The sequence below is a fragment of the Heloderma suspectum genome, chromosome 9, assembly GCF_057233095.1.
Source record: "Heloderma suspectum isolate Gila_16-S chromosome 9, 16-S_ref, whole genome shotgun sequence".
NCBI classification, from domain to species: Eukaryota; Metazoa; Chordata; class Lepidosauria; order Squamata; family Helodermatidae; genus Heloderma; species Heloderma suspectum.
The window spans coordinates 42,075,581-42,086,885 of NC_139466.1; the positions used below are offsets into that span (position 1 = coordinate 42,075,581).

General features: G+C 47.8%; 1 protein-coding gene across 6 annotated transcripts in view; it reads right to left on the reverse strand.

Moving 5' to 3' along the window:
* The window catches only part of ATRX (ATRX chromatin remodeler), a 137,148-nt gene extending 136,941 nt beyond the window's left edge, over positions 1-207 (reverse strand). For all 6 annotated transcript variants that reach the window (XR_014784880.1, XM_084814220.1, XM_084814216.1 and 3 more), the window contains exon 1: positions 23-207. Coding sequence is in view for 3 of the 6 variants with exons in the window: in XM_084814220.1 (XP_084670346.1) it covers positions 23-42 (20 nt within the window). In the remaining 3 variants the exon portion in view is untranslated. The remainder of the gene's footprint in view (positions 1-22) is intronic.
* Between the last annotated feature and the right edge of the window lie 11,098 nt (positions 208-11,305).

Sequence of the window (11,305 nt, forward strand, 5' to 3'; positions counted from 1 at the left end):
GAGGCCGCGCGGCGCCGCCTACCTCACGGGCTCCGCGGTCATGTCTCCGCCGCTGCCACGCGCGGCCGGCCGGCGAGAGCCGGGCTTCAGGCGCCGAAGGGAAACAAAGCCACTGGCGCCGCCGTCCGCAGCGCCGCCGCCATCTTGTCGGCGAGAGGGCGAGGGAGAGACCAGCCTCCCGCCGCCGTCCCTCGCCCGCTCCGCGGCGCCCCATTGGCTCCCGGCAGCCCACATCTTTTTTTCCATTGGCCCGGCCCGGCCCGGGCTGTTGCTAGGGCTGTTGGCGTCATCGCCCGTCCTTCGCCGCTTCCGATTGGCCGGGGGGGAGCCGCCGTCACCCGACATCATGCACGTCCACGCGTGACGTCATCGCGCGGGAGGCTGGGTCGCGGGGCTCTCGCGCTTCTGCGGGGCCGCCGGGCCGGGCCGGGCCGGGCCGGGCGCTGCCGCGTGACGAGCTCACGCCGGCGACGCCGCCGTCGCCCTTGCGCGGCAATGGCCCCGCGAGGCGCCGTGTCTGCGGAGGCCGACCTAGCGCCTCCGGGGAAGCCCGCGTGGCCCGGCCCGGCAAGAACAGCCGCGGGGGGCGGGGCTGTTATGACGCGATACACCCGCCGAGCAGAACTGGCCTGTGACGTAGGTCGCCTGCCGTCGTGCTCGCGAACTGCCGGGGGGAACGAAGAAGCGCCTCAGGCGCGGGCGCGAGCCGGAGTGCTGTGAAGAAGCACTCACCTGCGGACGAGCCCCACGAGCCAAGACGGGGCTTGCCCGAAGGAAGCGGGCACCGCGTTGTGCGGCGTATGCTGGAGAAGGCCAGGCCGCCACGTCCTCGCTAACAACTTGTGTGTCATGTGTGGGCTTCAAGTACTTTGGGCTGCTTTTGAGACACCACAATCCTGTGGGGGAAGTTGTCGTCACTCCCAGTTTATAGATGGTCAACCACACGCAAGAAGGTGGCCTTGACCGGAGCAACCAAGCCTGCGATTAATAGGCTATGTTGGGGGTGGGCACAGAAGGCTCACTGAGATCTACTAATTTGCAGCAGTTCAGCAAGGGTTTCTTACTCCCATTTTTCTAACAGTACCATTTTTTTAAAAAAAAAATTGGCTGTCAGTATCCCCGATCTATAATAATTCAGGTGTAGATTTCTGTGTATCGTCGTCGTCATGGCGATCACTCGTGACCGAGTAAGATTGTCTTCCAAAGATAGAGTCTGTATAGATAACTCTTTAAAAGGATTAGACGGATTCATAGAAGGCAGGTCAATCAACACGTTAATCTCTAGCAGGAGGTCTGCAGGTGGCTGTAAAGGCCGATTCTGGATCCACACAGCCTCCCACAGCGAGGACAGAGGTTTCCAGGTGGGAGGCGGTCACGGCGAGGGTTTGCTTGACGTGCCTTCCGCTGAGCTCGTTTCTCCCTTTCGCCCTGTCCTCGTGCTTCTTCGAAGTCCGTAGCGCCTTTAATATAGGCTGACCTCCAGCTGGAGCGCTCATAGGCTAGAGCTGCCCAGTTCTCAATGCTTATGTTACATTTTTTTAGATTAGCTTTGAGAACATCTTTAAATCTCTTTTGCTGTCCACCAATATTCCATTTCCCATTCATAAGCTGGGAATAGAGTAACTGCTTTGGAAGACGATAGTCAGGCATTCAAACAACATGATTTCTGTGTATGTCATCCAGTACAGTGTATAATTAGCTCCATTCCCTGCCCCATCATTTTGCTTCTGCTCTGCCGTTCCAAGCCACTAATATTTCCCACATGACTCCAGCTGGTGGACCTAAGAGAAGAAGAGGTGAGGTCTCCCCTACCTTAGTTCTGGCCATGCCTAGAATATGCTTTTAACAAATGAGCACCCCATGTGTGGTTAGTGTGACACGCTTTGTAAGCCTTTGGATACACCTGAGCTAATTTTTTGGATCCCAGCCTCAAGTGTTTCTTTTTCCACAGCAAGCAAAAGTATTGGGCAGCTGTGCTGCCTCTCTCAGCACCTCACAACAGGAATGCAATTATGCTCAAAGTGCAACTTGTGGTAATGGAAGCATTTCAGTTAACATTTATTTATTTATTCACGTAAGGAACTTAAAATCCAGAAGGCAAGTCCTCCGATGAAGTGGACCATAGCCTGTAAAAGTCTCTAGCTACTGCAGCGCTTTTCATCTTAATACTGGAGAAGAAATGTCAAGTCCGTCAGTCTCAACCTGGCGCACTCCAGATGTATTGAACTATAACTCCCTGGGGGATGCTGGGAGTTGTAGTCCAACACATCTGGTGGACACCAGGTTGGGAAAGGCTGGCCTAGTCAATAGTAATAATGATTAAAGCTGTCCTAATGATAGTTCATTATATCACTTCCAAGCACTTCAAAATACATTTGGACTCACTCCTACATGCTTGAACCAGTAAACGCTTGTGTCAAATCACTATTTAGTTTTAAGCAAAATGGAGTATACTAGACTTCATGCTAGGCTGACACATTGAGAATAATATTTACATCCAAGGAATTCAGTGAGATTATCCTATTTTGTCCTCACAACAGTCCTATGAGGTAAATTAAGCTGAAACTCTCTTCTATTAAAACCAATGGGACTTCAAAGTGTTTAAGATTAATTGAATTGTGCCCAGTCTCTTCACAGGTCCAAATGTTACACAGTTCATTTGTGGCTGAGAAAGGATTTGAATTCAGGTCAGAGTCTAACACTGTCCACTATACCACAATGGCTGTCTTGTATGAGAGATCACAAGATGGTACAGAGATTGTTATTTCTTTCATTTGAATATATACTAAAAGCCCTTAATTACCGAGTTCAATAATAAAAATAATACGAATAGATTTACAACCAGGGCTTTACTCTATGATAGATCATAGTCTACATTCATTCACATTTTACAATTTTATTATTATTTATCTTATTTACAATATTTCTATGCCACTTTTCTTTGTTTGCCTTGGTTTTTCAGTATTTAATTGAATGCATTTATGTAAACAAACATTTGCCTTTGTTCGGTGTTTTTGTCTTTGTTGTTGCTTTTATCTGTCATAAATGTGTTTTAGGGCACAATCCTATGTATGTGTGGACAGAAAAAAATCCTACAACATGGCTGGCTGTGGAGAGCTGGGAATTCTAGGAGTTTTTTCTGTCTAAACATGCATAGGATTACACCCTTCATTATTCTTCATGTTTCTATTTTGTAAACAGCTTTGGGTGCATCTTTTATTGGAGGGGGAACGTGGGGTATAAATTTCTTAAATAAATAAGTCTATTTCTGACCAATGTGTTTGCAAATTTAATAAAACAGACAAACACCACTTTTCAAACATAATCTTTCTCAAAGCAGCTGATAGCAATTATACAATTAAAAATAATATCTGTTAAAACAAAAATGAATTTAAAAGTAGAATCAGTAATGACAAAAACAAGGAAAACTGCATGTGCTACAATGGCACAGTATCAATGCTCCAAAACAGTGAGCACCAAAGGCATGATCAAGCAAATACGTTTCCCCCCCTTAACCACTCCTTTAATGGGGCGCTCCAGGGGACTGCTGGGTAGGTGTGTTCTAGGACACAGACTCGGTTAAAGATGGACAATAATGAGGCTCAGTAGTCCTGGCTTGTGCTCCACAAGAAGTTGAACCCTAGAGCGCACCCCAGAATCCTCCACAGCACCCACGGGTTCTGTAACAGGCAGATGTTCCTCAACAGACGAGACTTTTCTGAAGACAGGCAGTTTGAAGAAAACGCTGCTCAGATGCATCTGGCTGCCCGACCCCCGCCTCTTTTGCAGGAGGAGGGATTCCTGTGTGCATTCCAGAAATTGTTTGGTAAGGCCACGGATGGGCCATTACGCTAACTTCTGTTCTGCCTTTCAGCTAGCAAGCTGGACCAAAACTGACAAAGGGGGCCATCTTTCCAGTTTGCACAAGACAACAGCACATTGCAAAAAGATCTGAAGCCCATTCCATGCATTTACTCAGATGTACATCTCGTGGAGTCCAGTGGGGGCTTAATGCTAAGTAAGAGCCTCAGAAGTGACAGACAGAAGTGGAAAACCGCTGGAGGGTATCACTTCAGCTGGTGGTGGTAGGGAACCATCTTTTAAGTTTGCTTAAAAAAATGCACACAGCTCCCCACTACCAAAGCAGTCTAAACCTTTATCCACAATATGCTAGTTTGCTATATGCAGGGAGTTTGTTTTCTTCCATGGGAGTTCATTCAAAAATATATCCCTTGCACACAACACACTTGCAGTTTGAAATGTTACAGTATAGAATTCTGCTGCATTATCCCATGAACTGGTCTTAAGGATGAATGAACACATGTCACAGAATGAGGTGGAAGGCCACTTTGGACTGCAGGTGTGAATAGTGCTTTTGGAGGTGCCTCTGGGTTAAAACAAAAACAGAACCTCCTTGCATATAGAAAACTAGAACAGCATGGACTGGGCTAAAACTTTGCACCTTGCTCTGCTTGCTTTCTACTTGCAAGGAGTGTTCCAAATTATATCCTCTAGCAGCAGATTGAAATAGTGTGGTAATTGTACTACTTCAGGGTGTGTGTAGATACAGTGTCACGTGTGTATTGCAGCCATGGAGCCTTACTACAGGTTACATGCAGAGCCATAGAATGAAGCGCTGATGACCAGGTTTTTTTTTTTAATTAAAAGCAATTTTGAGAAGCTTAACCGTTTCACCCCCAGCACTTTTTTCTACCCCAGACTGTAACCCTGCAGCTCATGGGTGTTGTTAGAGCAGCACATACCAAGCCATATGCGTTGATTTGCAAATTTTTTAAGAACCTAGCAATGCCCTGCTTTAGCAGCTTCCCGGCTCCCAGCTGTGTCCCAGACACTGTTTACTACCTGCAAAGAGAATGCATAGATGTGGGGTGGAGAAGCCTGGGGATCAATTCGAAGAGGAGAACCAGCCAATGGGGAGCTCCTCCCCCCCTGCTGGAGTTTTGCTCACATGGCCCCTTCCCAGGGCAGCAATCTGTAGGAACCATGCCCCTGGGGTTTCTTTGCACACCATTTGCATGTAATATGTAAATTGCCCCCTTAATCCCAGAGATTCCTAGCTGGTGGGGGAGGAGAGGGGGGGGGTTCTGTACATAAACTACTGTAGGATTTAAGACAGGATTGTGTCATGAAAAGTGTGAGCTACTCAGTACGTACTTATGAGCATCATCCGTCCTTCAGTCATTCATCAACACCACGAGAAGTTTGAGAACGACATTAAGAGTGCAGTGCTAGTCCCACCATAGCTCAAGCATCCGGCAGGCCTTAGCAAGTCTAAGGAAGCCTGTCTTTCCCGGAGCAAACACCCTCACCTTGATGGGGAATGGCACTTGTACAAATGCCACATTGCCGAGGAGAAGCAGCGGCAGGAGGTCTGCTTTCGTCGTTTTTCTACCTGCCATTTTTTCACTGCAGTTCCACCCTGCCCGATCACTGCTTGTCCAGTCAAGGGTTCCAGTCATGTGTTTTTGCAGGAAATAGATACCTGGAACCTGGCACGGGAAGGTTAAAGCGCCAGAGGAGGGCGTTGTAGCAAAAGCGTGGAAGGAGACCTCCCGGTTGCTCCCTTCTCCACTGAAAATCACCCCCCTACTGAAGCTGCTTTGCCTAGAACGAACAGCGGTGGGGGTATTATAACATATTTGCCTATAATGTGCACTCTACCCTTCACTTTTGCTCTAAGTAGATCCTGCTTTTCCTCTGAGAAACCCTGCAAGGTAGGTTAGGCTAAGGAATCACAACTTGCCTGAGGACATCAAGCTGAACAGGGGCATCATCACCACCACCACCATTATCATCAGGTTTACTTGTGTGCCACTTTTCTAAATTCTGCTCGAAGCGGCTCACAAGAATACACAAATAATTTCCACATCAGTTTGTCACAGACACATCCAGCACATGAGCAACTGGGCCACAATGGCTTCCTCCTTTAAAAAAAAATGCATTATATATTATATGACATAGCACTATGACAATAACAAAACTCTTTACAACAGGAGTTAGATCCTTTGAAAAATTACCAAAGCTCTCTGATAGGCCAGGCTGGAGGCGCACTTTGAGAATCCAGGAATCGCATGGTGCTGTTCAGCTTCTGCCACTTGGCGTCTTCCAGATGTGCTGGGCTGCAACTCCCATGGGAATCCCGATCATCCAGGAAGCCCGGCAGGCTACCTAACTACTCATGGATAGCTCCTCCGCATGTGGTGACTGGGTTTGGACAATCGCCACGGGGAAAGAAGCCATCGTGGCGTCTCCCCCGCCTCTGCGCATGCGACGTGTGCTACTGCCATTTGCATAATCTCCCATGATGCAACAGAGGCTGGCGTGTCACCTGAACCAGGCACGCGGAGCAATGGGGTGACTTCGTACCCACTTTAAAACCCATGACCTGCAGTAGAGGTTGTAGGGCGGGTACAAAGCCACCCCCACTGTGCCGTGCCGCGTGCCTGGCTCAGACGACATGCCAACCCATGCTGCATCTCAGGGGATTACGTAAATGGCAGTCGCACATGCAGTGGGGAGAAGCTTCTTCCCCAGTCGCCATCATCTGAACACAACCAGTGTCAGGCCAACCACCTGGAAGGAATTCCTGAAAGAAACAGGATCCATTCTATGCCAATAATAAAGAGCTCTCATGCCTCCATTGTGCACTTCAAGTCTCCAACATTTTATTTATTGTATTTATAAACTTATGCGTCACCTTTCGGCCCACTGGTGTCAATGGAAGGGTTTTTTTTCAGCTTAATTGCCACACATGGGGCAATTTTCAAGGGGGATCACACTTGGAGAGGGAAGGATCACACTTTTTTCCCCACATGTTGCAACTCCCCCCCAACCCCGCCCCTGTCATGGCAATTAAGGTAGAACAAATATTTTAGTTGCTGCCAATGGGAGAGTTTTTTCCAAGCTTAACTGCTATGCAGGACAGAGCGATTTCCACAGGGATCATAGCTGGGAAGGGAAGGATTAACCCTCTCCTTCTTGCACACTGTACCCCCCCCCAATCCCCCCTCCACATGGCAATTAATCTTAGGGGGGAAAAACTTCCAAAACTTGGTGCCAATGGAAGGCCTGTTACATGCCTAGCGATGCCCCTGTTCAGAGCCAGACTGCCTCTGATACTAGTGATCATACATAACCATCATGAACTAATCTCCATGGATGGCCTCCTTCTCCATTAATTTGCCTATTCCCCTTTTAAGGCTGCTAGAGTTGGTAGCCATTACTCCATTTTGTGGTAGTGCATTCCATTGTTCATTCTGTCTTTCTTCTCTGCCTCCATTGTGTTGCCCAGCTGTGTTGTTTTGGGTGGTTCAGGTTCAGGGTTATATATTATACCCTGCCTCTCAGGGCCTTCCAAAATGCATTTGGCAAGATACACACTTTGTGGATCAAGTCGCTTGCATCTGTTCTGACTTAACCTCTACATTGGAAACAGACTCTGATGAGATGACTGAGGTGTCCAGTTCTGATGGATGAATTTCAGTTTTATGACCTGAGGATGTGGCTAAGTTGCTTGGAGGAATGAGGCCAATTGCGTGTTCCTTGGACTTGTGTCTATCTTGCTTATAAAAGGTGCTAGGCAAGGGCTGGCTGAGTGAGTGTAGTGGAAGTTGTAGATGTCTCCTTGAGAGGGGGACACTCTGATTGGTAGAGCCCCTGCTTTGCATACAGAAGGCCCCTGGTTTGATCCCCAGCATCCCCAGGTAGGTCTGGAAAAACTCCTGCCTGAAGCCCTGGGGAGCCGCTGCTGCCAGCCAGTGTCGACAGTACTGGGCTAGATGGACCCAGGGTCTGACTCAAGGTAAGGGAGCTTCCTATGTTCCTAAAGGAGGCGGTTGTAAGATTTATGTCAAAAAGGAGTCATGACTGGTTTCCACCACCCTAGATTATTAGTGTTGAGTCTCAAATCTGCCTTCGTTGAGCAAGGTCTTGGTGTCACAACTCCAGCTTTTCTTGGATGAAACTGATTATCTGGACCCCTTTCAGTCTGGATTCAGGCCTGGTTCAGGGACAGAAACAGCCTTGGTTGCCTTTGTAGATAACCTACGCTGGGAACTGGAGAGAGGCACTGTGTCCCTGTTGATTCTGCTAGACCTCTCAGCTGCATTCAATACCATTGACATCTGGCCAATGTGGGGCTAGAAGGTGGTAGCAGGGGACAATGGCTCAGCCCCTTGGCCTGCAGTCTGTGGAGTTCCACCGGACTTTCTTTGGTCCCCTATTATTTTTTCACATCTACATGATGCCACTGGAAGAGATCGTCATCAATATGGTGATGATCCCGCTTTACCTCCCCATTTCAACTGATGCCAAGGAGCAGTGAAAGTCCTAAACTCAGAGTGTCTCTACATTAAGCAAAAAACCCGCATCCTTACCAGGGCTTTCTGCTTTCGGTTTCTTTGTGGGATTAGGATGGGCTCCTTTACATGGCAGACGCGTGGTTTGAATGCCCTGGCATGTGTGCAAAGGAGCAGGGTAGGGGGAGTCTTGCTTTCATCGCTTAACTTGTGTTTTACTGTTTCCTCACAGTCTCCAGGAAAGCTATGACTTACTTCTGAGTAGATGTAAGATTGTGCTGTAAATCTGCAACCCTAGGCACACTTACATGGGAGTAAGCCCCATTGGACTCAAAGGGATTTACTTCTGAGTAGACATAAGAGTGCACCAAGTCTGCAACCCTCAGCACACTTACTTAGGAGTAAGCCCCATTGAACTTAATGGGGTGTTCTGAATCAACAGAGGATGTTGTTTCTAAGCTTGGTGGGGAGGGGAATCAGATCTGTCTCCCTTTGTTGCAGGGGGACATTTTACCTTCTTCTCCCTCGCACTATGATCAAAAAATGTGCTCAAGCATTAACATGGCAGACACGTGGTTTAAATCTAGGAAGGTCCTCCTTCAGCACGTTTCACACTGATGATGTCCCGCTTTTTTTATATTCCAGCTTATCTCTGATCTTTTTGAAAGCGGGATATACAGGAAAAGGCACAGGAGGTGTCCTGGAGGCTGATGACATCAGGAAAAGGGCCCGCAACCTTCCCTGTGTGACTAATGGCGAACTTGCAATACATTGCTGCTTGTGTAGAGACATCCTCGGTGTCAGTTCCAGATTTTGGGGGGCCCTTGGACAAGGCACCCTCAGTGGGCCCCCTTCCCTCAGTGAGTCTACCTTCTCATCACCATTGCTACCACCTGCAGTCCTATACATAGCTACTCAGAAGTAAGTCATATTGAGTACCATGGGGCCTTTTCCCAGGTAAATGGGTATAGGATGGCAACCATAGGATGCTTTACCTTTTCAAGTTGACATGCAGGTGAAAGTTAGGTGGCGGGCTGCAAATGGCATTAAATAGGTCTTGATTTTATTCGTATTCTGCATTGTAAGTTTGCATTGGCTGCTTTGGTATTCATTCCCTTATTTATTAGTCCTATTCAGTTTATTCTTCTGCTACCACTACTGGGAATTATTGGAGTAGCATGGCCAAAAAAAAGGCCCTCTGTCCCACAGCTACTAGTTGAGTTTATTCTGCATTGGTTGCTTTGTCAATGATCCTTTTGCTTAATTATTGAGTCATTTTAGTAATTCTTTCTTCACTTACTCACTCTGTCATTATTTCTTCACTTCGTATTATATTATCTTGCATTAATTTTATCTTGGTTCTTGCAGCAATTAATCATTTAATGGCTTTCAGCTATGTTACTGAGTCTGTGGCCCTTCATGTTGGTTAAACTTTGACCGCTGGGGTGTAATATAAAGCCCAGATTAGATCATTCTGCCTGTGGGATGGGGACACCAGTGTAGATGGGGGCTTATTAGAGAGCATTTTGATAGCCCCCTCCCCAAACCTGAAGCTGGCCGTTATTACATCGTGTCACTTTTTTGGTAAGCACTACTGGGGACACATAGAATAAGACTCAGTGCTGCTCTCAGGACCCTGCAAAGTCAGGCCTGCAAGCAGTCGGCTGGAGGGGCCAGGAAGTATCTATAGACAGGCTGGGCCAAATTCAGGAACCACGCCTGAGGCAAGAATTATATAAGGCCAGCCAGGCCCCTATTGGCTCCCCAGATCACCTGTCCCAGCTGGGCCGATGAGCTGCAATACCCCTCCCAGGCTATTAACTGGCTGGTGCTGAAGAGCAGACCAAGAGCTCTCTCTGCTCGAGACCTGCCCCAGCGGCGCAGGGAACAAGACGCCCTTCTCCCAGAGCCTCCATTCTGAGCCTGCGGGTGCTTCAGCGGCAGCCATGCATCCCGCATAGTGTCCTTCAGGGACTTATGGCCCCTTCCTGAAGCTCATTGCCATCAGTGTTGTGTGAAAACATACATTCAGTTTAGCCAGCGCAAACCCACTCGAAGACCGTCGCAGCGACCCTCATTATTGACACCGTGCTTTTGAATGCTCAAAGTGCTTCTCAGGTAGAAGCTCAGTAACCTTCCTAAAATCCCTTTTTCATCATATTACAGGAGGAGGGAGGGAGAGGGAGAGAGTAGCTGGCCTGATGCCACCCAGCTCTTTTATGACATTTTAACATTATCTATTTGTTTCTGGTTTGAATTCTGGTAGGTTCAGCATGAGCTTGTTGTTCATTGCCATGTAAAGAAAGGAATGCCACAACCGAGTCTTTTTGTCTGTTTTATAGAGCTCCTGCCACAAAGGCTTCCATTCTGCCTGGGCTGGACAGTCAAAACAGCCCCTTCTCTCTTCAAGGAGGGCCACTGCTCATCTAGCCCCCACCGGCAGCATCTGGTCTGACCGGCCCCTGATACATCAGCCAATTCTCACTCTTTCTGGATATTCCTCTATTGTAGTGTTTCTGTAAAGGCTGAAGACAAAACACTTTCTGTTAAAAGACTGTGTGTAGTTGGTAGATTAGTCTCTTCTCTGGTGTGACTGTCAATGGATTGTAATTCTGTGTGTGTTGCAATTCCACAGGAGCACAGAAGATGTGCAGAAGCTCTGTGCAAAATATAGTATTGTGCGCAGGATGCAGCTTTTGAGAATTGTTGCGCCTTTTTGTAGGACATGCATCTAGAAGGTTTGGGAAAGACTGCTTTGTAAGTAATCGAGGGGCCCAAAAGTGCGCAATGTTAAGCCCCCCCCCCCCCAAAGGAAAATGGCTGCTCTGGGGCAATCAACAATTTCTCTTCAGTGAGAAATACCAGAATAGCAACAGCAGCAACAACGGTAAGCCTAGCGGTTAGGATCCTAAAATATAGCAAGAAGGGTCTGCATGAGCATATCTGCCTGCAGCATTGCCGTGACAATTCTAGTGTTCAGTGTCATG